At 43.4% G+C, this 27,875-nt stretch overlaps 1 protein-coding gene across 12 annotated transcripts in view; it reads left to right on the forward strand.

Moving 5' to 3' along the window:
• Positions 1-27,875, forward strand: part of CAMK2B (calcium/calmodulin dependent protein kinase II beta) — a 202,055-nt gene that overhangs the window by 112,172 nt on the left and 62,008 nt on the right. For 9 of the 12 annotated variants that reach the window (XM_063139581.1, XM_063139577.1, XM_063139578.1 and 6 more), the window contains exon 6: positions 19,179-19,251. In XM_063139581.1, the coding sequence (XP_062995651.1) occupies positions 19,179-19,251 (73 nt within the window). Of the gene's footprint in view, positions 1-4,752; positions 4,826-19,178; positions 19,252-27,875 lie in introns of all 12 variants that reach the window. The other 3 variants (XM_063139573.1, XM_063139582.1, XM_063139575.1) reach the window with 1 other exon arrangement.

Here is a 27,875-nt window from a genome sequence, read left to right on the forward strand (position 1 = left end):
TCCATGACCGGGGGCAAAGGGTTGGACTCAAAAAGGTATCACAAGGCTACAGCAAAATCCGTAAGCCCTTTGGCACCAGTGGTCGCCATGATGCGCCCCATTGCCACATGCAATGCCAGAGCCCCCCTCCATGGCCACTCTGTCTGATTATCAGACTGCAGCAGAGGATGGAGCTCCTGTACCTTTCGCAGCAGTGAAGAAAAAGAAGAAGAAGAAGGGATGTCTGCAGATAACATTTGTGGCATCGTGGTGCTGCAGGATGAGAAAAGATGCATCCATCCCACACTCTTTCGGCCAAGGTACAAGAGCGCTGTCCTCTTATTGCATCTGATTTTCGTAAGAGAACCCCCTTCAAAATGGACTTTTAACTAAGGCAGGTCATCACAGCTCCTTATGCTAAAGAAGGAGTGGCAGGCAGGAGAGATTTGACTCAAGAGCTGGCTGGCTGAAGTGTGTTTTCTACATCACTTGACGTGAAATCCAAGGGGACTTAGTACTTGCAGGATACAGAACGAAGGAGGCCAAGATCAGTGCTTTCATTCTTCAGCTCTTTAACCCTGATTAATTTTCAAATAGATTTCAGTTTACCGAAACAAGGTTAGATGAACAATCACGTCGGTGCTTTCCAATGGGTGGGTGGGTGGGTGGAGGCCTGGAAAATCAGTGTAAGAAGCAAAGATTGGACAGAGTATGATTGCTCAGGATTAGCCCTTGCTAGCCAAGATGTGGATAGTTGGTTAGGAGTCCAGAGTTTCAAGAGTTGCAAGAGTATCTTAAGATACTCAAACACAGCATCATTCGGTGTATCGGGAAGAATCCAAGACTGGATTATAGCAGCAAGTTGGTGTTCAAAGCATATCAGCAGTGAGTGGCAGGGACCCACCATTTCAGTGGTGCAAAGGAGCAAGGACTGTGTATTGGAATTGGAAAGATATTGGCAAAACCTGCGTACAGAATTAGGACTGTCATAGCAAGAGGCTGCTGGTGACGGCAGAATGGCGTTAGTCAAGAAATGTGCTTGTGGGCTGCCTTGTGTGCTAAAGAAGCAGTTGCCACACACTTGTGGCTGCTTTCCACACTGTTCTGATATTGCCTAAGGAATGGAGAAACTATATGAGAGAGGTGGAATCAAGTGGGAAGAGCCATGCCAGCATCAGAGGATATATTGGGTATGTATCGGTGTAATTCTTCCCACACAGTTCCACCTCTCCTACATAGTTCCTCCATTTCAGCAGTACTGGAGCAGTGTGGGGACAGCCATGGGAGAGCGAGAACCATTCCACTCCTGTATCGTAAACCTCAACCCTGTGGGTTGTGTTTTTTTTTAGATTGTATGCTCCTTGGGGCAGGGCACTGTCTTTTTGTGTCCTCTAAAGCCCCATGCACATTGGCGACGCTGTGCAGATAATAAATAACAGTGGAAAGGACATTCCATTGTGTTTGAGTATCTCTGAATCTGGCAACAAACTAAAACTACCAGCTCTCCTCCCCACGTTGTGTAGCTCTGTAGTTTTTCAGTGGAGCTGACCACAGGTTCCTTTCCATAATTGTGGACCTGGTTGATAGGAAAGCATCACCTTTTATTCATTATAGATCTCCCTGAGATTAATGGCACAGAAAAGATAGATGGCTCTGCTGTCCCTCCACTAAATACACTGGAATTGTATGTGGAGAAAGCATAAAATGGTAGTTAAAGTTGTGTGACCACAAAGCGGTTTCCAAGAGTTACTCAAAAGCACTGAGCCTGTGAACATGGCCCAAATGAGATTTGATAAGCCATATGGCACAGTGCTAAGGGAGAACAAATAAACATCCCCACCAGCATAGTAGAGAAGTGCTGCAATGTGCCCAAACCAAGGTATTTTCTGTGTGGCCCATTTCTCTCAAGGAGGGATGGAGATGTTGACCACGTAGTATTTGTTCCCGGTCTCAACAGTTTGGTTCAGGTAGCTTTGAGCCATGGAGAGAGGCCGGGTACAGCTGGTGGCAGCGAACACACCCACGTAACTGAATTAGCCACCGTAGGACACGACATATTCAGGGAATTAATAACGTTACGTAAGCCACTTCTAGAAACTTTTCATGTGAGCCAGTGTGTAGACATGGGAGAAATGTCAAGTTGTGGTGGTCAGTGCAGGTTCGCAAAGAGAAGAGATTTAGTCCAAAGACTCAGGGTATAAGGAAGCGTTTGAGGAAAGAGGCAGCCCCTCATGTTCTGATGCAAATAAAAGACATTTTGTCAATGGGACGGTTTCTCCCTAGATAATTCCATGAATGCACTCCAGGAGAGACTGATGAATGTTCTGTGGTGGTTATGGAACACAGAGCAGAGCTAGGATTTGAGATAGTTTTAAGTCTTTTCTAAATAACTCCAATTATTAATTGTGTGGACTATGGGGCTGAAGGTGGTCTGGGGTTAGTTTTTGCATTGTCTTATTGGGCTTGTGTTTATGTTTGCTTCCAGTCCCATTTTGCACCATCAACGTACCTTCCCTTCTTGTGCTGAACGTACAAAGTCTTGCTTTGGCTTCCTGCTATTTACTGCAATCTTCCATCTCTTCCTCATCCTTGAGGTTCAGGTGGACATTAGTCACCAAGGCGATCTTGGTGAACCGCCCAGAGAGCTTCGGCTATTGGGCGGTATAAAAATGTAATTAATAAATAAATAAATAAATCTTCTTGTGGTTTGAGACAGAACCCACCCAGAGGATTAGAGAGATCTTGTATGCTTCTCTGTGCCTCTCAGGTTCAGATGGGCTCCCTGTGAATCAGCTCATTTGGCCTGTCACTGTTGATTTAATATTCCAAGCCTTTTGGATATTCTTCTCCATCTGCTTGGCATAACAGGATTTTTTGGCCTGGGGCTTGGCTCTCTTTGTGAGATATGGGGCCAACTTCCACAGAGACATAGGTTGACATTTCTTTTCTTGTGCAGCCCCATTGATATCCCTTTGCTGTGGGTGGGGGTGATAGGCAGCAAGCAAAATGGTACTGTCAATGGTACTATACTAGGATTTCAAAGGAGGTGTGCCAATTGAGGCCTATTGTCACAGCATTTGCAGTGCTAAATTCTATAAAGTATTAAGGACAATGTGCATCTCCAAACAGTTGCAGACATGCATGGCTGCATTCTAGGAGAGGAAGACCAATTGTCACTTCCTAGCATTCGTCCGCCATGTATCCTTGTATCTTTGGAGATTTGAGACTCCCCTTTGCATGTTATGGTGCTTAGTGCTGCAAACACTAGTATACTTGTAGCATGCTTGATTACCCTGAATCTGTACTGAATGAGAAAAGTTATATTCTCGGCCGAAAGGCTTTTTGTCTATATGAAACCTTCACCCTTCGGCATTATGCTGTGTCTACTCAGATAAGGCTCAGGACTGGTTCAGTGGAACCAGAGTACTAGCAGGCACGGAAGATACACAAAGGAAGCACAGGACTGGGGTGGAAAAGGCACAGGCAAAACTAAGACAAGGGTTCCTGAGAGCAGTCCCTTGCACTGAGATTTATGGGTTTGGCGGCATCTCTGCAGAGCTGCCTGATGCTGGAGTCTGGAGTCACACAAATTGTCTTAGAACAAGGCTGAAAGGAGCTGTGAGTAGGAGCCAACTCTTAGGACCTCAGGATGGATTATTGAGACTTCAGGGTCATGTCCATGTGGTAGTCACTGGGGGGATGAAAAGAGCTATTCTCAGTTATTTCTGGCTCTACACCTCTGCTTCCTCCCATTGTAATTCCTATGGGAAGCATAGGACCGTCATGGGATATTTAGTTTCTACCACTAGCTGCCTACACAGAACCTGTGGGGGTATACTTGGGATATTTTCTACACGCCTGGTATAGTACTACATCATATGGCCCTGGCTGAAGAGAGCTGTCTGTCAGGAAATTCAAAATGTTAGTGGTTGATGAGGCTTCAGAGGTTAGACATGTGGTTTGTGAGCATCTGCTGCTCACGCAGCTGCCAGCCATTCCTGTTGCCATTGTCCTCTTGTTTCCATGTCAGCTTCTTAGACTTCCTCCTTCCCACATTCACTTACAAGGGGATCTTTCCCCCCTCTGCTGTCTTCTAATTATTGAGATGAACAGAGTCCCTGAATGCCAGGTCTCTTTTTTGCCTGCTTTACTCTTAGTATCGGGCTTGTGGACACAACTTCTGTAGCCCCAAGTGTTCCTTTGTGGGAGGGAGGGGGTGGCTCCCTTTGGCTCTGCTCCCCCATTCTCAGCCCCTGACTACACACAGTTTCTGGTGCCATTAACAGCCATCTGCACACACCTTGTGATAACCCCCTGTGGTCTCTGAGCTTTCACAACATTGTTTCTCTCCTTCTCTTGTCCCCCATATCCACCCTGCCCCCTGTCCCTTTCTGTCTGTCCATCTGTCTGTCCCTGTGGATTTTTCCACACCCCTGCTCCCCTTTTCCCTTTTAAATCTCTGAATTTTGTTTCCTGCCATGCATATTTTGGTTATTGTCTTCTTTCGCCCATCTCCTTCTATAACCTCCCCATGCTTGCTTTCTTCTTCTTCTTCTTCTTCTTCTTCTTCTTCTTCTTCTTCTTCTTCTTCTTCTTCTTCTTCTTCTTCTTCTTCTTCTTCTTCTTCTTCTTCTTCTTCTCTTCTTCTTCCCCCTGTCCTGCCTGTCTCCTGTGTGTGATTCTCCACTTTCCCCCTCTCAATCCCCGTTGTCTGCCCCCCATCCCCGACCTGCCTTCTCTCTTCCCTTCCTCCCTTCCCGTTTTGTTTTGCAGTCACTGTATCCATCAGATATTAGAAAGCGTAACTTACATTCACCACTATGCCATTGTGCACAGGGACTTGAAGGTCAGTATATATATGCCTTTCACCCTCTTAGAATGTTGGGTGGGGAGTGCAGGTGATGCCATAATAGATTGAACCTGGCCAGGTCCGGTACTCCATCCTGCCAGCTTCCTTTTATTTTTGGCTTACAGGGAGGGCAATATTCAGAGATGGGTTCCTTCCCAGTCCGAACTTGCATGACAAAATCCTTTGCGCAAAACTCCGGTGAGACCAGTTGGGGCAGGCAGGTAGGAGACCCTGAGACCTTCCACACAAGGCAACAGCTGGACCCAGATGTGCCATCTGGTTCCCATGCACCTGAAGCCCACAAATACTCTTATCCATAGCTGGGGGGGAAATAAAGAAACTAAAGCAATTTGGCTTGATTCTGTTAGCATTCCTCATTTCATCTCTCCAATCCCTTCCCACTGGTGTGTGCGTTCTCTCTTTCTCTCTCTCCCCCTCTCTGTCTTTATTTCTTGATCTGCATCTGTTATCTTGCTTCCCAGAACCCCTCCTTCCTAACTCTTGTCCCGTTTCCTTTTTGGACCAAAGCATTTTCTTGTTGCCTTCAAGGTGAGAGGTCATATAGTGTAGGTAGTGAAGATGGTGCATGGTCATCAACACAGGCAGGGGAGGGACTGTGGGTTCTGCTTGAGGAATTCAGCCGATCCTGGTGATGGGATAGAACCCAGATCATCAGCATTTTGTAGACACTGGACTCAAACTCCCCTCCTATTCAGTGCAGGCAGTGATACTCTTCTGGCCCATTGACTGCATGTGAGAATGTAGCTGTCATTCTCGTAAGGTCTGGGTGCTGATGCCATGTCATGGCTTTTGGCAGGGAGTGCTCCGCACTGTGGACAATATGCAGGAGGGTTTCAATTCTTTTACTTACACAACCAGTAGCCTGCTCAAAGTATTGCTCATCATAGTGCCATTGTATGAATATCTGGTACATCCCAGTTCAGGCCTCTATGCACTGATCTGCTTCCCCAGTTCCACAAAGGATGTTGTAGAATTGGAGAGGCTATAGGAACTAGGCCACTGGGATGGATCACCTTCCTTAAGAGAATATCCTGAAAATAGTAGTGGGAAGACAACTGTGGGAGGATATGGGAGAGGTTTGTAACCTTGGGCAGTGTAGAAGAAGCAAATAGAGATAAATGAATAAAGACTAACCATCTCTTACTGGTCTAGCAGGATGCAAGATTTAAAGCAGTCCTAAAAAATGATGCTCACTATTAATGCATGTGAATTGCTGGCACAGAACGTTGTGGAAACCTCTAGTATAGGTGGCTTTTGGAAAGGGCACAGTAATTTCATGGAAGTTAGATCTCCATGCCAATGCCAATGCAAGCCAGAAATGCAATATCCATATTCTGTATATCCAAAGGGAGGAAATACGCCAAAAGTATCCCTACCTTACCTGGCTCGTGGGCTTCTTTGGGGCATTTGATTGACCGGGAAAATCTAGGGTAATGGAGAATGGATGCTGGTGCGGCAATTCTTGCATTTCTTAAAACCAGTTACAAATCAAGACAGCTGCTTGGGCATGCTTATATTCATGCCATTTGGCTGAGAAGAGGGACAAGGGCTTCCTCATGTTATGAATTTGCTGTGCTTACACAGTGGTTTTGCAGGAATGTAGACGACATTCTCCAGATTAGTGAATTTGTTATAATGGGATCCAGGCAATGTTATTCCGGCTACCTCTTTCATTGGTCGAAAATCTTATTTCTCCAACAAAAACAACAAAGAGTCTTGTGGCATCTTAAAGACAAACACATGTATTGTGGCATAAGCTTTTGTGGACTAGAAACCACTTTATTAGATGCATGAAGTTTTGTCTTGAGTTTCAGTAGATAGGCACATGGTTTCGGTGTTGGGGGGAGATTGTAAACAGCGAAGTCAAAGGGGAATGGTACCCATCCATGTTTATAAATACCTGTTACTAGGAATGGGGGGATAAATTTCTTCGGTTTGCATTTTAATGTGTTCTTACCCAATGTTGCTCTTTCAAACTAATTCACAAACCAAAACTCAATTAACCTTAGAAATGTGCATTGCTCTGAATTTTGCAATGGAGTTCTCCAATCAAAAAATGCATATATTAGGAGAATTTGCACACAAAATGTATGTGTAAGCAAAAATAATGATAAAAATGCATTATGTTAGGAAAATAGTATGCAAAAACGTGTACAGTAGGCAAAATTGCAAACAAAAAACCATGTGTTAGGAGAAATGTCCACAGAAATCTGTACACATTTTCATAATTTTTTTAAAAAAAAACAACTGAAAAAAACAAGACTTCCATGTTTGGGATGAACTGAATTTAGGGTTGGGAAAATGAGACTGAGAGAGAAACTGAAATTGACAGATTTGTCAATCCCTACCTGTAACTCAGGACAACACTGAATGCATCTGATGAAATGGACTGCAGTCCCCGAAAGCTGATGTCATAATAAAATTGTTAGTCTTTAAGGTGTTATAAGACTCTCTGTTGTTTTTGCTACAAAAGACTTAACACAGATCTCTCTCTGCACATTATTTTCCTAGCACTCAGATAGTCAGTTGTGGTTGTTGCTTTGTAAATGCAGTAGCATTTACATCAAACCACCTCGCTTCTGATACTTCTACTGGAATTTGTGAGTCCTGGCTAGATGAAGGTTTTATGAATATCACTGGCACTATTGTAGGACATCCCTGATGACAACCAGCGATACATTTCTCTCTCCTCTTCCTGTAACATTGGGAAGTCTTTTTAAAACTCAAGTAATTTTATTTCCCTGGTTGCTGAATGCTGACTGCTCCCAGATGACCTGCTCCATCAGGTGGACACATCAGGCCAAACAAATAAAAATCTAGCAGCATCAATGAGGTGTTTTCACTTCCTCTGCAACATTCCCTTTGTCTGGTTGAATTTTTCTTAATTTTCTTTAAGGCTGAGTGAGTGCTTCCTCTGTCCAGTACCAAAGTACAGTATGCTGTTTTGAAAATATGAAAGGAAAACCCAACTTGTTTCCTTTCAGAGCAACTAATTCTTCCTGCCCCCAGGTTGACGACACCCTCTTCTATTGATGGGAGCCTAGAAAATTGTGTTGCTTGTTCACACATGGGTTTGTCAAACAGGAACGTGCAGCTTCTCTTCTCAACGAGAAGGTTGTTTAGACAGAGAAATGGGCTGGGGATTGATATTGTTTGTTTGATCTTCAGACTGTAATCACTGCCACATCTTTTAGGCCTAGTTCTTGCAAAGAGTATATGAGGAGGTGAAATGTTTCTGAACTGCATCCCTTCAGACAGCAGATGCGGGAGCGTTGCGTGATCGAATGAACCTTATTCCCGGAATGTGTGTGTGTCTTGGAGGGGGGATACTTTTCCTCTTGGTTAGTGGTTCAGAAAGTAGACATCACTGATTTATTCTAAGAAGCAAAGCTGCAGCAGCGGCGGTGGTGGTGGTGTCTGAGAAAGACAGAGTAGAAATGGTCTGACCTAACCTATGATGTGAGTGTTTAGGGTTTTAGGAGCAGATGAGGTTTAAGGTGAGTGGGTGCTCTATATATGGTCTGGCTTTGAACCTGGGATCTAGAACAGGGCCACAGTAGAAAACTGTAAGAGGATAATCATATCCGTGGCACTTTTGTAAGTTCCGTAGGTGGGAGAAAGCTCTTTTTGTGACTGCCAGTGCTTAGCAGTAGCCACCCCTCCTCACCTTCCTACTATCAGGCACTTTGGCTTGAGACAGCACCAGGAACGCAAGGTGCTCTAGATAAGTCTTGCTAACCACAGCTGCCATTTTGAGACCCCCTCCCTTTCCTCTGTTCATCCCTGAACAGTCTGAAGGTAAGAGATTCATACTGAAGTAATTTTATTCCTACTTCCCCCATAAGCCACGGGCATGAATATTTACCCTTCCTGTCCACCCTCCCGGGGGTGGGGAGGGATTAGAATTCATTTTTTTTTGTGGAAAAACAAACTGCTCTATATTTACCTCCATGCTTCGAAGCCTTAATACTTTCCTATACTTTAAAGCAATAATGTGTTACGGTGATATATGGTCTGAGGTTTTTGATAGAAGTATGCGGCATTGTGTTTAGCTTTTTAATACAGAAACTGCCTCCCTTTCCCCAACCCACTCTGTTCATACATTTTGATTGGGAGCAAGACTGTAAAACTTGCAGGCAGGGACAATATCACGCCTGTGCTTTTGACATCCTCTAGTGCACTGTTGGCACTAAATACCCAATTAACAGAAGAAGTGGAAGAAGCCGCAGCAACCGTGAGAAACGTATTGATCTTTGTCCTGTTGGAGTGGAGTGCGGCACTGAGGGAGCCCTCAGATCCTTCGGGTGGCTGCTCACAGCCCACTTCAGTTTCACTTTAAAGACAGATGAACTTCATTGCTCTTCTCTGCCCTTCTTTTTGAGAACAGCATGCCCCCAAACATAACATCAAGGGACCAAACTTGTCAGTCATACATGCTTTGATACAGGAGTGGCTGCTGTCACCTGGCTAATCTAGCAAGCAAGTTTGTCTTGTCACCTCACAAGCTAAACAGTAATTCGATGAATCAAGGCCAGCAATAGCGTTTTGGTAACTAAAGTAGAAGCCTACGCTGCTGAAGCAAAAGAAAGCTCTTTGTGGTAGTAAGAGAGAGTCTCCTGTAAATCACCAGAGTCACCCATTCAGGCCAAGATTATCACATGTGCTGGGCAAAAATCCAAAGCTGCTCTAGCATGTTGAACTTGGCAACCTCTTCACAGTTCATGGGTGGGTGCTGCCAAGTTAGTCCTGAGAAAAGGACAGGGCTATTTCTGGATCTTGGCCATACCCATACTCTGGTTTCCTAAAGGAGTGGCTGTCTTTCTCCCCTCAGGAGCCTACAAATGTCATTAAAGGACCTGTCTCTACAGATACGAGTTTACGCAGTTCCCAGGATTCAGTTTAGTGAGGGAAGCACAGTTTTCCCCTGTGCTGCCCTCACTGTTCATGAGGGCTTCATTATGGTTCAGGAAGTCCACTTGGGCTGATTCTCATGGGTAGGTCTTTCCACTAGGGTTGTGCAGGGACTCCCTGATTCACCTCAGAGGCCGGTTCGGAGCCCCCAAAGCAGCCCTGATTCGCCTCGGGGTGCTTCAGGGGTTGCCTGCCTCACCTTGGTGCCGAAGCCGAGGTGAGATTCGGGCCCTTTGAGGCGATTTGGCTTTGGGGCTGAGCCAGATCTGTCTCGAAACCGAGGCGAGGCGGGCCGAATCAGCCCGCCTCGCCTTGGATTCGGGGCCTCGGCTTTCAACATAAGAGGACTTTCCAAAGTCCTGCCCAGTCTTGAAACAAGAGGGAATGTTGGTAGCTGAGTGGCAGAGCACCTGCTTTGCATGCAAAAAGTCCCAGGTTCAATTCCTGCCCTGGAGATGTAGAGATACCTGAGGGACCTGAGGGACTTTTTTTTTTACTTCAAATCCACAAGGGATTTGTCTGTGGTCATGAGTGCAGCCATGTCAGTTGGGTGCAGGTGGGTGGCTGTTTACTGTCATACTTTAGCAAAGATATTTTCAGATGTTACCTTAAAAATATGATTCCCTACAGTCCAGAAAGAACTTTTTAAAAAAAGTTTTGCATTCAGGATGTCAGAAATAAGCACTTTTAAAACTGTCATATAACACCCCACTTCCCAAAACCTAATTATCTTCAGAATCTGAGACATGCTAGCAAAGTAGTGAGATCAAGATCTCAAGGAACGCAGACAATGCTCTGTCACTCAGAATAGGTCTAAGTATCAGCTGAGCTCTGGCCTTAGGTACAAATTTAGGTCCACCCCAACAATGAATACACAGTGGAGAAATAGACTCTGAACTCACAATTAAAAGGGCTATTGGGCATGCATTTTCAGGGGTCTTAGGACAGTTTAGCGCAGGGGTGGGCAACTTGTGGCCCTCCAGATATTTTGGCCTACAACTCCCATCATCCCTCATCATTGGCTGTGCTGGCCACCTCTGATGGAAGTTGTAGGCCAAAACATCTGGAGAGACACAAGTTGCCTACCCCTGGTTTAGAGAATGAGTTCAGTCCTGTTGGTGGCACTGTTGAGAAAAAATGTTAAATAAGTTGTTTGCTTGCTGGTACAGAGATTGCAGTCATGTTGCTGCTCCAGATATCTCCTGTTATTTCACAAACAAACAAGCTCCTCCTATCCCAGAGAGCAGAGAACAGAAAATGTAAAAGCATCATTCAGGGTATTTTAGCATACAAGAAGGACCAAAATCTTGCAAAAGGGCTTTTTAAAAATCTTTTAAGAAACTGTTTGATCTGAGGATGGGCACATCCACCAGTTAATTAATTTGTCTAATCCCCTTTTAAAGCCATCCATGTTGGTGGCTGTCGCTACATCTTCTGGTAGTGATTTCCAGACTATGCACTGGGTAAAGAAGTCCTTTTAACTGTCTTGAATACCCCATCATTCAGCTCCATCGGATGACCCCTTTGGGTTCTAGTATTATGTGAGAGGGAGAAAAATGTCTCCCTATCTACTTTCTCCATATCATACATAATTTTGTACATCTCTGTGATGTACCACTGTACTCAGATGAAAATGCCCTAAGTGCTGTAACCTTTCCTCATAGAGGGCCTGCCCCAGCCCCTGTTTTGCCTCTTCCTGAGCTCTATAATATAATATTTGGGATGTGATGGCCAGAGCTGAACGCTGTATTCCGAGTGTGGCTGCAACATAGATTTGTATAATGCCATGATGATATTGGCACGTTGGGGTGATGCTTTCATCCAGCTATCCACCATTACCCCAAGAATCTCATTGGTTCCTGGAGTCTCCCATTACTTTTTTTTAAAAAAATGTTTTTCCACTCTGTATTAACCCAGTGACTAGCTCAGTAGTCTGCATTATAGCAGGCGCTCCACTCCATGTCATGAACACATGAATCCATGCTTTGTCAGACTATTGGTCCATTCAGCACAACTGGAGGCAGTTCTCCAAAGCGCCCCCACCCCAGCCCTTTCCCCTAGGATACTATCAGGTGGGGATGCTGAGACCTTCTAAATGTAATGCATGGTTATTACGACTGAACCAGTGGAGGCAGTTCTCCAAAGCGCCCCCACCCCAGCCCTTTCCCCTAGGATACTATCAGGTGGGGATGCTGAGACCTTCTAAATGTAATGCATGGGTATTACGATTGAACCAGTGGAGGCAGTTCTCCAAAGCGCCCCCACCTCAGCCCTTTCCCCTAGGATACTATCAGGTGGGGATGCTGAGACCTTCTAAATGTAATGCATGGGTATTACGATTGAACCAGTGGAGGCAGTTCTCCAAAGCGCCCCCACCTCAGCCCTTTCCCCTAGGATACTATCAGGTGGGGATGCTGAGACCTTCTAAATGTAATGCATGGGTATTACGACTGAACCAGGACCCCTCCCCTTTTTCTGAATCTGGAATATACTGAAACTGATCAAAGTAACTTCAGTAACGTATTAGAAAGAACACAGTACAAAACCCAGAGGATGGGGAAAGCTACTGCGTTACACGAGGATTACTATCTGCCTTCTACAAAGACCTCCTAGGAGAGAGTTTCCACTGTGTTAATGGAGAGATTTTTGCTGCTGCTTCATTCCCATCCCTGCTGCTGTTGCTTCCTCGCTATCCTTGCATCACCCTTTAGTGAAAATCCATTCTTTTGTCACTCTACAAATCCCAGCATGCTTATTCAGAGCCCATTTCCCTTCCAGTCTGGCACCTGACCCATCACCAATTTCATCTTCTGAGAGAGGGGGTGAGAGGAAGTGAGCATGTCAGGATAACCAATTGGATGCTAGGCTAGCACATGCATCAGCCTAGCAACCAAGACAACAGCCTGGCAACAGAAGCAACTGCACCAGGATACCTTAAAAATGCTAATAGGGGATGGAGCCCTCTGCCTTGCACTGGAGAAAGCAGACAGGCAACTATCACTGGATAGTTCAGCTCTGCACAGCTCATAAGCTGGTCTCAACCTGGGCAGTATTTCTGCTACATGTGTTCAAGCCAGTAAATGAAGGAAGAAGGAATAGAGTGGAATTTGGGAAGGACATCTCCTCCTAGAAAACAGAGGGGTGCAATAAAATATCAGTGTTCCCCCTTCCTTCACTGTAGGAAATGAAAGTGATGTCAGTTTGACTCTATACATTTATAGAGTACATACATTTATTGCAGATTATTTATTTCCTTGGAAAATTGGATCCCACCCCTCAAAAATATTTTCCCAGAGCAGCTTGCAACATAGTAAAATGAAAATACAATAAATAAAAACGTAGCAGCATTAAAAAAAAAATAATAAGAAGAAAGAGCATATAATAGCTAGAAACCAGTTTTAGAGAGAATAAACTATTAGAAGGCCTAGAAAAATGTTTTTAAAAAGCTTTTGCCTGGCACTGATAAGATAACAAAGAAGGTGTCAGGCAAATCTCCCCTGGGGAAAGCATTCTACAGCTGGCGTGCCAGCCTCATGTCAGATGGTGGGGACACCCAGGGGAAGGCCTCCAAAGATCTTAATGTGCAGATGGCTGAGATGGATTAGTGATCCTTTTAACACTTTTTACGACTTCCTTATGTTCAGAATCACAGTGGTCCAAGAGTGATAAAAGAGAATGCTTATGGCCAGGGGCACAGAATTTGCCCTCCTGTGATCCTGAACCAGCCCTTTGAGATTCCCCAGACAGCCATGCTGCCTTCCCTGGTCCACTCCCTTTCCCCCAATTACTGATGGTTTGGTGGCTTCTTGGATTTTGTGTGGTGTCCTCCCCATCCACCCCATTTCTAAAAGGTTGAAACACCTCTCCCATGGCTTAGTTACTGGCAGTAAAAGGTTTAAGCCAAAATATGCTCCTGAAAGTTTCTCCAGAATGGAATTTGGCCCTTGGGCTGAAAGAAGTTCTGCATTCCTGGCTTTTAGTGTGAAGTGGTCCAATTGGAGCCCACCAGGAGGAGAGCCTTCATTGTGGTAGCCCCCTTCCTATGGAATCCCCTGCCTCTGGAGGTCAGGCAGGCATCAACTTTGTATTCCTTCAGGTGCCTCCTGAAAACGTTGTTCCAGGAAGCCTTCCCTTAATAGCCACGGTTTTATTTGCACTTTGTTTCTTTTAAAAATGTATTTTAATGTGTTTTTATTTTTTTATTCTTTATTCTATTTGTTCACCGCTCTGAAATTCTTGAATGGGGAGCAGTATATAAATATTGTAAATAAGAATAAGAATAAATGGGGTATTCTAATCCTTATTCATGATTGAGAAGATTGGTGAGTCTATCTAGTCCAGCATTCTGCTCACACAGTAGCCAACCAGCTGTTTGCCAGGCACCCTCCTGTCCATGTTCCCCAGCAAGCAGTGTACATAGGCTTAGTGCCTCTGCTACAGGAGGTAGCATATAGCTATTACGACTAGTAGCCATTGACAGCCTTCTCCATGAATTTATCCACCCCCTTTTTAAAGCCATCCAAATTGGTGGCCATCGCTACATCTTGTGGTAGTGAATTCCATAGTTCAACTGTGTGAAGAAGTACTTGCTTTTATCTGGTCTGAATTTAATTTAGAGAGCATACATGTAATATAACGTGTGACTCTCAGGGTGGCTGCCGTGTGATTATCACCACACATTCAGAATAAGTCAGAAAGCCTATGGATCCCCCATGATAAGAGTCTCTCATTCTGCGTGTTTGAGGACTTGCTCATCAATTATAGACTTTGTGTCGTGTTTGCTTCATAAACAACAAAGTTGCTTGTTTCAAACAAAGCATAGTTAAGTTTAACTAGTGTTTGTCAGGTTTGGATGACATAACAAGCAGCAGTTAGTCAAAAATAAAAGCAAACACTTCCAAATTCCTTGTGGCCACACCAGAGGAGGGAAGATGTGAATGTGTGGGTCCCAGAGTAGGCTATGTTTTATCTTGTCTTTCAAAGGCATCAATTATTAATAATAAGCAAATACATTAAGGGAAGAGTCCCATCCATTCTCACATGTCTGGTTTTCCTGGGCTTGAAATGTGATGATTTGCAAATGTCTTACATTTAGATGGCAAGGTTTAGAACTCATTTTCTTCCTTGGATTTCTGGCTTTAAAATTATATCTAGTGCAAAAGCAGTGATCCAATTGTTGAAGTTTGTTGGTATTGACAGCCCAGTACAGGAGACAGAACCAGCTTCTTTCATTTGTAGAGGGGAAGGAAATAGAATCCATATTTTTAATACCCTCAGATATGACAAGAATATTCCCTCCCTAGGGTAGTTAAAACATCCTATTGGAATTCATGTCTGCTAAAGAATGTCCAAAGCTTGAAATCTCTTTTTGTTGTAGTAGACAGCGATTTAGATAAATGCATCTCTGTACGTAATGGGAACTATGAGGAATAGGAGGGGCATTGTCCACTTTATTCTTCAAATCTCTTTTGTCCATTGGATGATCATTCTCTTCCTGTGGCAGAATTCTGTGAAGACAGATGAGCTTTGCGCTGTGTTGAAGGTCAACAGGCTGGAACTCAACTTATTCAGGATTCAAGGACTCTCTGCTGAGATCAGCTTGTTCATTCACTTCTTAGGGATAATCATTTTCAGTACATCAGTGATGCACAGGAGGGAATAATCGCTTGTTAGCAGGAACCCAAATCACATACAGATTACCTTGAATGAAGGCTGCTTCATTTTTAGGTGGACACATGAGATATTTATGTATATGCCTAAAAGTGCAAATCTATATTGTATACTCAGGTGAAAGCCAGGATTGGCTGCAGGCTCCTTGTTAAATGTACACTTGGCAGAAAACCTAGGTTTCCTGTTAGATAATGTGTGGAACAGCACATAGAATAGCAGCAACAGATTTGGCAAATGTGTTGTCACACAGAAGAGGGCCAGGATCGCTTCTTGATTCTCCCAGAGTGCAGGGCACGGAATAACGGGCTCAAGTTAAAGGAAGCCAGATTCCAGCTGGACATCAGGAAAAACTTCCTGACTGTTAGAGCAGTACAACAATGGAACCAGTTACCTAGGGAGGTTGTGGGCTCTCCCACACTAGAGGCATTCAAGAGGCAGCTGGACAACCATCTCTCAGGGATGCTTCAGGGTGGATTCCTGCATTGAGAAGGGGGTTGGACTCGATGGCCTTGTACGTACCTTCCAACTCTGCTATTCTATGATTCTATGAGGATAGTACTTGCTGCTAATAAACATGCCACAAAATGTTTGAGTCTCCCTTCTGCTGCAGCTGTGTTATCAGCTATCCAGCTGTAAAAAAAACCCTGCCTAGCATATACCTGAAGCTAGCAGTGTTGCCATATTACATACAAGATGTCTACAAATAGTCTGGTGATTTTCTTCAGACTTACCCTAACATGCCTTTTCCACCCCTGAGGTTCAGAGAGACTAAGGGCCCAATCCTATGAACGTTTAGATCAAAAAAGGCCTACAACTCCTAGTATGCCCGAACCAGCCATTTAATTGACTGAACCTGATACTGATATAGATATTGCCAGCATATGTACCATACAAGCTCATGGTGGCATGGATGGTAGGCCCTGCTCACTTATTACTAGCTATTGGGTGGCTATTTCCAAGCTTTAATGACAGGCCAATAACTTGACAAAAAACTTCAGGGATATTCAGTTTGTTTGTATCAGAGAAGGAATGTGTTTCTCATTTATATGTTGGATTAGCACTGAGGGAGTCACTTTCCCATGGGTTCGACCCATTACTCTAATGTAATATTTAAAGGTCCATAGTCATGTTGGCCTATGGACAGTTGCACAGGTTGTTAATGCAAAATTCTTGCTCTCACTTACAGCCAGATGATGATTTTGTTCCAGGTTTGAGGGGCCCTCTTCTGTGCCCACTGGTGGCCCCCACCCTAGGTGAATGGGACCCTCCCTATATGGGTATACCTGTCGGCATCAGCACTCTGATCAGAGATCAGAGTGTACATTTTGCATCTTTTAAAATCTATTTTAAAGTGTTTTATTCTGTTTTTATTTTATCTTCCACACCGCTCCAAAATTTTCAATGGGGAGCGGTATATAAATATTATAAATAAATAAATAAATAAATAAATAATGGGTGATGAGCCATTTTAATACCCTATGATGGCCTGCTATGAACCTACATCAGATGCATTGTGGGAAATTAAAATGGTGCTCTTGGATTATTATTATTATTAAGTGGGCCTATGGCAGGCACCTGATTTCATGTTAAGAATATTCACAGCTGACCCCACTGATTTGGTTGTAGGCCTTTAAACATTACATCAGCACTATGAGATGATTCAGTAGGAAACAGTGATTTTCATAATGAAATGTTTGAAGAAGACCTGTTAGATCAATAAAATGAGATGCTAGATTAGGATTTTGACATAAGAGTTTGAATTTTGGATCTTCCTCTGTTACCCATTTTGCAACACCTTTTACAAGTCACTTAATTTCCCTTGTGTTTCCATATTTTAGCTGGTTGTGACCTATCTATTCAGGATGCGTTGAGGTTCTTGATAATTTCAAAGAAGTCCAGAAAGAAATGTCAAAGTGGTGAAGGCCTGCATCCTAATTTTCATTTAGAGGATGAAAGACTGGGGAAGGTGTGTTCTTTAAAATAAAATAAAGCAGCCACTACATGAAGAGGGTATATGAATCAACATTAGAAACGGTAACCATCATTAGGGCATTTTTTAAAAAAAGTATGGTCCTTAATCCTAAAACTGTGCCAGTCTTTTGCTCACCCTTCTTTCCTTTCGGGGAGTGCAAGTAGTGTTGGACTCCTGTTTGCTACATCAGGGAGAAAAGAAGGGGTGGAAGCAGACAGTTAGGGAACAGAAGTGTGAGCTACTTTTACGTCCTGCCTTATGTACCAGAGCTCTTAAATGTATAGGCAGAGTTTCCTGGCAACCTGCTGCGAACATGGTCATTGTTGAGGCAAAAGAGTCATAGCATGGTGACTTTTCCTTTCAATGTTTAGAGGATAAAATTATCTTCTGAAAGCTCTCTTCCCGTTACAATCCAGATGACATCATTGCGTCCGGATGACATCGTTGTCAGCCACTTGCATTCCAATATTTTGGGGTTAAACTCCAACGTTTTTTCAGACCTGATTTGTGGCATGCAATTGCAAGGCCAGCCTGCCCAGCGTGGATTGGATTGATCCCTTGTAAGCCTCTTAATGAGGCACTTCATCTATGGTGCTCCTGCCGGGGCTGTATGTACCAGCCTCTAGGGAAGAGAACTGGCAACATTTGTTTTGAGACCATTTCTTCTTTGTTTATTTTTGGGACTCAGCATTGATACTGAGCGTTATTGGTAAAGATAGCGTCACTGATCGTGAGCTGGGCTTTGGTGGTTTGTCTTCATTTCTTCCCTGTAGGACTAGGTCTTAGGATTCAGGGATGAAAAAAGTCCAACGTTTCTTAATTAGACATAAAGGTTGCCACCTTCACCAGGTGAAAAAAGTCACTGGCTGCTGCATAAGTCAATACACATATGGATATAGAAAGATATAAAATTGCCAATGGACCAAAATCAAGATGAAAGGGAGGCAAGTATATAAACAGCAGACTCGGTCAGGCTAATTTGAAACCTCTGGTATATGTCTATTGAACAGAAAACAATTTGGTGTAGGGCTGGCTCAAGGTTTGAGGGCCTCTCAGACAAGTGTCCTCTGTTTTGGTCCCTGGACACAAGAATCCCTGGGAGCATCAGGTGGCCATGTCAATTTCCCACAATGCCCCAGAGCAGTGCTGCAGTAGGAGAATTATGGGAAATTAAAATGGCTGCCGGACACTGCTGCCGCCTGGTATGGAGGGCCCAGGGCAGACTCAAGTGCTGCTGGGCCCTTTTGGTCCTGGCAGATGCCCAAAGGTGCTAGGTGCTGCTGACGCCATGCTTGATTAGGTGGCCTGCTGGGTCTGCAGCTCCAGAACAGGATAGAGGACAGTCATTGGTGGTGGGGCGCTGAGGGAGAGATGACAAGCCTCCTGCAACTCTACTAGTGATTCTTTTGTCTTTCCTTAGTACAAGCATCCACACCATCTGCTGTGCAATTTGTCTCCTGGCTGCCAGAATTTCAGTCAGGCTTGGGTCCCTTCTCTCCTAGGGGAGGCAACTCTTCTCCTTCAGCCCTATCCTTACTTTCCCAGAGTTTGTACCTGTAACTTGGGGTTTCTCATTTTGCAATTAGAACCTGAAGCAGAGAGGGAGTCAGATTCGTTTATTTTTCCATTCCCCCTTTCCTCCTTTCCCTTTCCCTTCTCCTCCTCTTCCGTTTTCCCTTTCCTTATTTTTCCCCCCATTATCCACCCCACCCCACCAGCCTATGTGGTTGTTACCACTCACCGTGAACTAACACGCCCCCTGGTGTTTGCATGCAGTCATTGCATCCAGCAGATCCTGGAGGCTGTTCTCCATTGCCACCAAATGGGGGTCGTCCACAGAGACCTCAAGGTGAGTTTTCTTCCCCACTGCTCTGTCCGTCTGTCCGTCTTTGTATCTTTGCATGGTTTTTTTTTTTTAAAAAAAATAATAATTAAAAAAGAAGCTGATCAATTCTCAGTCGTTCAGACCAAATTTCCTGAAAATCCTGTTGCAGGGTCATCTGGTTACTTCATCCTGGATTAGGACATCCTTCTGACAGCCCAATCAGAAATCAGCTTAATGATACCGGCACATATATTGTAGTTTTTGCTGTGATCCTCCCTCTGGCTTGGCTGACCAGTGAAGATGTACACGCTTATGTCCCTGGTTAAACCTGCCATCCAAACAAAAGATGCCTCTGTCCATCTTTTAGCCCCCTCCGGAGGTGATTGTAGCTTTTGTGGCAGAACACACATTTTATGCAGCCTGCTGCACAGTTGTAATCCTGGAGCTGGTGCTTACCACAGTCTTGCGGTGCTAAACTTTTCACTTGGCAGAGGTGGTTATTTAGATGGAGGGGAGGCAGGTGGGGCGGGTGTTTAGCTGGTTTTTGTTGCCACACAGTGGTAAAATAAAAAACTACACCTTAATTTAAAGTTAGAAGACAACTAGGATACTTTTTAGCGGGTTGTCCAGGAAGTTCTCATTTTAGGAATTAACTCTTTCCTCACCCTAGTCTGCACAGCTTTAGCTCAAATTTGCTTGCATTTCCTCAGCTATTTCCTACATTCCTAATCATGTGTTACAGCAGAAAAAGAAGAGAAAATCCCTCTGAAAAATACCACATGCCACAAAGTGCAGGAAGACATCTCCTGGATGAAAGCACAGGAGTTCAAAAGGCATTCTCCTGAACAGGGGGCTTCACTTGCTTTACAATAGTCTATTAACGTAGCTGTAGCCTTCTTGTTCCGTTCATCCAGTGGCAGGGAAGGAGATTGCCGCCTCAGCAAACAGTATCAGCCATTCCTACTTCTGTCACTGCCATGCCTTCTGTAATACCAAGTATTATAGAAGAAACTGGCCAGGAACTGGCTGGATGCTTTGGGGCCCTGTAATAAGGCCATTTTGTTTTTGCATGCCACGTGGTCAAGTCCGCCCCTGCCCCTTCACATTGTCTGGCTAATCTGAGCTGATTTCTGGGCAGCTGTTGGGTGACAATCCAGGGCAGACTTTCTCGACCTGGTGTCATCCGGATGTGCTGGGACTGCAACTCCCATAATTCCAGGCCAGCGTGGCCATTATGGGAGTTGTAGTCTCAACTCATCTGGAGGGTGCCATGTTGGGGAAGGCTGGTCTAGGGGAATGTGGTGGTGGGGTTTAGGACACCCAAATTGCAATTCTTTCAATAAATGACTCATTCGGTTCCCCAACCGCTCCCTGCCTTTTTCCAATTTCCTTTTAGTCACTCATCTTCCCCACCCTCAACCATTTCCAACTTTTTCTCCTCCCGTGATGGGCGTATGGGGCAAGTCTCCGACATGAGCAGTGATCCCTATAGACAAAACAGTTGTAATCTCTCTCCAGATGTTTGCATGCATTATGTCTAGTTTAAATGTGTGCAAATTACTTGTTTTCTGTGACTTACCGTATTGGATTCTTGTTCTCTGTTTGTTCGCTCTCTGTCTGGCCTCTTTATAACACTTTTTTGTAGGCCTAGAGTCACAGAGTATTATAAAGAGATCCTGTTTAATGAGTGTAATGGACAGTTAAGGTTCAGCAACGATTGTGTTTGTTAGAGTGGCGATGAGATAAAGGGGTACCTTTATGATAACACTTCTGTGTTTGTGTGTGCGAGATGTACAAGGAAGCTACTTTCTGAACAGTTCTGTTGTGTTTCTTGTGGGCACTTACAAAGATTCTGGGCCTCCCCCTCACTCCACCTCAACTGTAATTTCTGATACTTTTCCTTTTGGGCTTTGTGACAGGAATTTGACTCAAAATTAAATGCTTGACCAGTTTAACTTTCTGCTTAACACAGGCAATGCCTGATCATTTTGTGCATCCAACTAATTGGTGGGTTCATTTTGGGGATAGAGAACAACACCAAAGTTGTAAAGTTCTTATTTGGGTGGTTTGCACAGCTGCCTTACTTTGAGATGGCTTTGCTTTCAAAATTGGCTAATAAACTTTTGCATGAAACTACCTGAAATTTGACAGAGGCAAGTTCTGTGAAAAAGGCACATATTAAAAAAAAAATGTCCCCAGAGCCTTAGACAATGTTACTTAAGCAGTAAGGCTTTTTGGTATGTGATCCACCATTGGAATTTTTTTTTTTAGGACTAGGTTATGCAAGAGCCTCTTGCATATGGTGATACGGTTATAGTAACAGTGCGGAAGATCTTGTGGTTCTCAATAACTTTTTCCGTTCTCTAACCATTGTTGTAATGAAGTCTCTGAGATGTTAAACATAAATTCTCATGCACAGGCTAGTGCTGTGGCTATTGTTTGCCTGTTGCTCTGTTCTTGCACGTAGACTTCTGCAATTGGGCACTGAGCTTCTGTTTTAAGGAATACAGCTCCTGCATCTATAATATTTTGCTATAATGCAATGGTGATGATAAGACGTTTGTGGTAATCTGTAGTAGGATAGCCAATGTGAAAAGGCCCTGATTTAATGGTGAAATGATTTGATTTGTAGTTGTACTAGCCCTTTGCTACTAAAGGTATGACCTCTCTAGTTTAGCATAACCACTGATGTGTGGTGGTCTTTTGATCTGGAAATAAATAAAGGCTTTGATCTAGATTTGTTACGTTTTTGTATACACATTTATAGACAAACTACAAATGTGTATATCTATATAGGGCATTAAGTCATGCAGATATATGAGGAAATACAGCTTCAGTAACTCTAATTACATGGTGGTCATACAATTGATACACTTATAACATTTAGGCCCTTTCTACACCTAAGGGTTATCCCAGGAAAATGGAGGGATCATCCCTGCCTGCTTCCGGGATCCCCTGTGTGGCATTTGGATGCACAGGGATGATCCCGGGATATAGGGCTGATGTAGATATACCCTTAGTTAGGATTAAGACAATCTTTCTCCATTAGTCTCTTTGAAAGATATGTCAAGACTTTGGGGGTGAGGGGTGTCGGCGGGGATGAGTTTACCAAGCAGTTAATGCTTTTAAAACTCAAATTGTTCAGCATTTTACTGCAGTTCATGGGAGGAACTGATATTTTTAAAATCCAAAAGCAACAGTTGTGTTATAGCTTCATTAGTAGGGTGACCATATGAAAATTAGGACAGGGCTCCTGTATCTTTAATAGTTGCATAGAAAAGGGAATTTCAGCAGGTGTCATTTGTATATATGGAGAACCTGGTGAAATTCCCTCTCCATCACAACAGTTAAAGGTGCAGGAGCTATACTAGAGTGACCAGATTTAAAAGAGGGCAGGGCACCTGCAGCTTTAACTGCTGTGATGAAGAGGAAATTTCACCAGGTTCCCCATATGTACAAATGACATCTGCTGAAATTTCCTTTTCAATACAACTGTTAAAGATACAGGAGCCCTGTCCTCCTTTTCATATGGTCACCCTATTCATTAGGACCGAGTGCAATATCATAAAATAGCAGGCAAGATTTTGAGTTCACCAGAAAATAAAACAAACAAAAAAGAGGGTTGAGGGAGAAAGATTTGGTGAGCATGATGGAAAACCCGTTCTGCAGATTGTTAACAGTGATGCAGTGCAATTCTTTGCATTTTTACTCAGGCATAAACCCTGCTGTGTTCAGTGGCCTTACTCCCACTAAGTGTATTTGAGATTGCAACCTTAATGGAGGACATTCTTTGCAGATTTAATTAGATTAGACTATGCCTAGGCCAACTGATTGCAGGTTATAATACACCATGGTATGTTTGGATGAAGAAACAATCTGCCTTTGGGATATAAAAGCAGTTTTGGGATGCGATCCTATGCATGTTTAGACAGAAAAATAAGTCTTACAACTCCCATCATCCCCCAGCCAGCCATGCTGGGAATTGTAGGACTTTTTTCCAGTCTAAATATGCATAGATAGGATTGTACTCTAAAATGTAAGCTTTAGACAACTTTGGGAGAATCAGGTCAATGTCAGCCTATAAATAGGAGTCAGTGGGGCTATATACTATCCTGTCATCATTAAATTGACTGCTAGATGTGTAATTTCCCTCCCTCCCCATGTCAAATAAGGATTGTATGCCTTGACATCAATTACTAATGTATATGATTAAGCACAACGAAACATTAAAACTACCACAGACTTATGGCCAATTATGGAAAGATTTGTTAGGATAGTAGGATATGAATGGAGTAGGATAAATAAATAGAGTAGAGGTGCGGCAACCTCTGTGTTTCAATGTAGGATATTGATGACAGATGGTAGTCAATATATTCCCAAGTTTTATTGTTAATTATTTATTTATTTATTTTATTTATTACATTTATATACCGCCCCATAGCCGAAGCTCTCGAGGTGTTTTACAAAATGTTTTATTTGTTTAAAAAAATCAATAAAAATAATTATTCGTTATTGTATGGCAGCTTAACTGATAATTCCCTCTGTTGCCAACACTTAACATTAGAGAGCCTGTGAGCCATTTGATAAACTTGTTTACTTGGAGCCGAGTCCCCTTGATTATAATGGAAATTGCAGAGAAGTTCAATGTATTTAGGATCATAGACTAATTTATTTAACTTGCACTAGATGAATGTGTTAATTTATTTTCCAGAGAGGTAGATTAATAACTAAGTGGACGGTTCAAAAAGTTTAGTGGGCTTGATTGCCTCCTGGTGGTTGTTGGCTTTCAGTCTTGACTAGTTAACAGTACAACTTGGTGTAGGGAGTTACAATGGCCTTAGCTGATAACATGGACTATAAATCACCCAATAAAGTTGTGCTGAAGGCACCCTCAGCTAGGCTTAGAGGTCTGATAGGGAAGGAGGCAGCATTCTGGGTATGATGGTCCTAGACCATTTAAGATAACGAATTGTACCTTGTATTGTACTCACAAGACAATGTGTATGTGTCAGTCTTTATGCATGAAAATATGATGTGTATTTGTGTGAGTGTTGGCTTTTAGTATTTAGAGTCATGCTTCCTTGATGTGATAAATATTACAAATAAAAAATAATATTTATTATTATATTAATATTACAAATGAATAATAAAAATCTTTTTGTGGCAAATATGGTCTCTTCCACATCTAATGCGCCTTGTGGGATACATGGGTCTTGTGGGATGCATTCTTTCTTACTGGTGAATATCTGGTGGAATTGCTTTCCTGCATTATCTATCTATCAGTCATATAATTTGGTATTTCTTGTTAAAAATAAAATGGGGCCAGAAAGAATGTGATGTGGCATCAGGAAGTATTATTGTTTATTTTTCTATTGGTTTGATAGGGTTGATTCCAGATTTAATCATACTTGGAGCAAACCCATTGAAATCAAGGGACTTTGAAAAAACAAAGGCAGCCATGTTGGCCATAAGAAAAATGCCAACATTGACATAATGCAATACTCTCATTAGACCAATTCAAAGATCACAAAAAATGTGCCGGCCTTTGAGATCTCAAGGCTCTTCATCAGACAAGATGTTACAAAAAAAGTTATGTTGTGACTAACTTAAGTCCCATTGATTTCAGTGGTCTCACTCTAAGTATAATTAAATTTGGAACCAACTCTTAGTACAGAGCAGGTCTTTTATGCACATTGAAATTTGGACTTGGAGGCTTCCAGGTGGTAACATGGTTTAATGAAGCCGCTGCAGCTTGAATATGACCCACTGAGAAGTAATATAACTGCAATACTGCAAGTGGGAGGCGATACTTTTTACATGCAATTGAGTTAATATATCCTTCTAGAAATACGTTCCCCAGGAGATGCCATATCACAGCGATACAATAGCTGGAACTGGGCCTTTAGTGGCAGAGCATCATAAGGAGGTGGAACGTAGAAGTTATCAACAACTAGCATTAGGATAAGACTATTTTTTTTTTAGTACAAGTGGTATTTTTTCACACACAGAAATGCAAACTGAAGTGAAATTGAGGCCCCAGTGGGCAATATCCAATTCAAAACTAGCTCTAATGCACAAGTGTAAGCAACATTTAGTCCAATGCCAATAGCATTTGCCAGCATGATGGGTTTCCCTAGAAAACCCACAAACGCTATTGCCATGGCAGTAGAGATTACTTACTCTAACATAATGTAATTTATATTAGTGGTAATGTTGAATTGGATGCGGCTGACTGTGTAGACCTTTTTTATCAAGCTTTCACCTCTGGATTCCAGTTCTACAATACACTTCCATTTAGGATTTGACTTCGTCAGAATGGATAGGGACAGATGACAGGGCCTCCCTAGCTCTAATTAATCTTCCCAGGTTGACCAAAAGAGATGGATGTTGTATGAAATGAGTTGAGGGTTGTGCAGCATGATCTAAACCATGTTAGCAGAGAAGTATGCCCCACGATGTTCAATGGAACTTGCTCCTTATGAATGATTACTCTACTTCCCATCTGAGTGTTGATGATTTTGGTAAAGTTTATGAGCTGGAGAACTTAGGTTGCTTTTACCTTCCTAGTATTTCCTCATTATGGTGTTCTTCCTAAAGACATTAAGAAGAAATGTGCATGGTGTGCAGAGCATTAGTTTTCTACAAAGATGTATGTTCACATACTGGCAGCCACAGCTTATCTCTAATCCTTTGCCAAAGCTGGCACACGCTCCCTTCCTGTATTGTTTGTAACATTGCCAAAGTTTCTTAGGGGATATTTCAATCGGTGGCTTCCGTTGTCTCTGCTGATTCCTAGCAGATATACTTGGAAGTCTCTAGACCACATACGGGGTGGGGACACCAGAGGAAATATGACACAAAGCGTATCTATTTACCCTCAATTAATGGAGCAAAAAGGTCCAAGCAAAGGATGGAATGGAGGGGAGCCCTTTCTTGTGCATGCTCGGTGGATAGAATGTTGTCTGTTGTGTTGTCATCAGTTTACAAGCTGGAAACTGGAAAGCCACAAGAGCACAGTTCGGTGCGCTCTCTCCTTGACATTGCAGCCAGATCTATAATTGTAAAATCAGCCTTCCCCAACATGGCACCCCCCCCAGATGTGTTGGACTGTAGCTCCCATCATCCCCCAGCCAGCATGCTGATTGGTGGATGATGGAAGTTGTGGTCCAACAGACCTGGAGGGCAACAGATAGGGGAAGGCTGATAAAATGAGTCTTGCCAAGGGATTTTTTTTTCCTGGGACACAAATCCGTATCATAAAAATCAGGTCGCTCGTTGTGGCAGTGCCTGATACCCCAGAGTCGTCTTCAACTGTTTAATGACATGGTTTTCCTTTCTAAGGGCACAATTCTATGTATGTTTAGACAGAACCCTCACCCCATTCATCGTGTTCTCCCCACTCTTCTACAGCCATAATCAAAGTGGCTAGATAGAAATGGAAGAATGAAAGAGGCACCTCGTCCAGCTTCTGCAGCAAGGTGGGCGGTCTACCCATCAGCCCTCCACAGAATGACTGAAACAGAAAGGGCCTTCAGAGCTATATGGCTGCAGATGACTCAGAGTGCAATCCTATGGGTTGTGCCCAGAGTACAAGTAAGCATCTGAAGTCAGAGACTTACGTGTATCCAATGGAGCAGGAAGTGCCTCTTGCCTCCGGTGCTGCATTTTAGCTAGATGGGCGATTTCATTCGTCCGGCGGAGTCTTCGGGAAAGGGGGAGGGAAGAAGGCTGGGGTGGTGATAGGAAAAGGTGCAAGCCGGCCACCCTGGTCTCCTCCCCTCCCTGTCCCCAGGAACACACCTTCCCCCTGTCTCTGTGCTCCATTCACTGAACATGGAGAGGTAGCTGGTGTGGTTCTTTCCATTTGGATCCAGGGAACTGAACAATCCTATGTCCCCCCAGGCATTGTGTAGGTGACATAGGATTGCTCCCTCCAGCAAGCTAAGCCACAAGCTGTAGGGAAAATTAACCCCGGGATCACTAGCCAGTCTCACCTGACAGTAAATTCCTTAATGGCCGCAAAGGTGATCAGTTAGACCCTAACCACGAGCAAAACCTATCCACTGAGTCTTGCCAAGGGATTCCACCCCCACAGGATGCAAATATGCATTGCAAAACTTCAGGTTGTGGCAATGCCTGATACCCCAGAGTCATCTTCAGCTTTTTAGTAACACTGTTTTCCTTTTTAAGGGCACAGTTCTTTGCATATTTAGACAGAAAAAAAAACTCCTACATGTCCTAGCATTCCCCAGCCTGTATGAATATTTGTAGGACGTCTTTCTATCTAAACACGCATAGGTTTGTGCTTTAAATGAACTTATTGGTGCCTTGATGAGTCAACAGTCAGGTGTTTGGGAGGTGCCAAATGTTGCTAGGCAATCTTAGACCAAGAAGAGGTGACAGCCACAACAAATAAAGTTGTGCCAGCAATCAGGACAAAAGCAAGGTGTTTGTTCACCCTCCTCCAAATCTGGAACGCTACTTTTGGTTGCAGAAATCTTTGCATGCGGCCATAGAAGTATAGTCTCAGACTTAACAACAGAGTTTAATCTGACTCTGTTGATTCAAACTCATTAAAAACAACAACAACAACTCACAATTGATCTGATTTTCTGTACTCAAATGGGTTTGCCTTGGGGGCAATCCTT

Source organism: Elgaria multicarinata, chromosome 12 (assembly GCF_023053635.1).
Source record: "Elgaria multicarinata webbii isolate HBS135686 ecotype San Diego chromosome 12, rElgMul1.1.pri, whole genome shotgun sequence".
Lineage (NCBI taxonomy): Eukaryota > Metazoa > Chordata > Lepidosauria > Squamata > Anguidae > Elgaria > Elgaria multicarinata.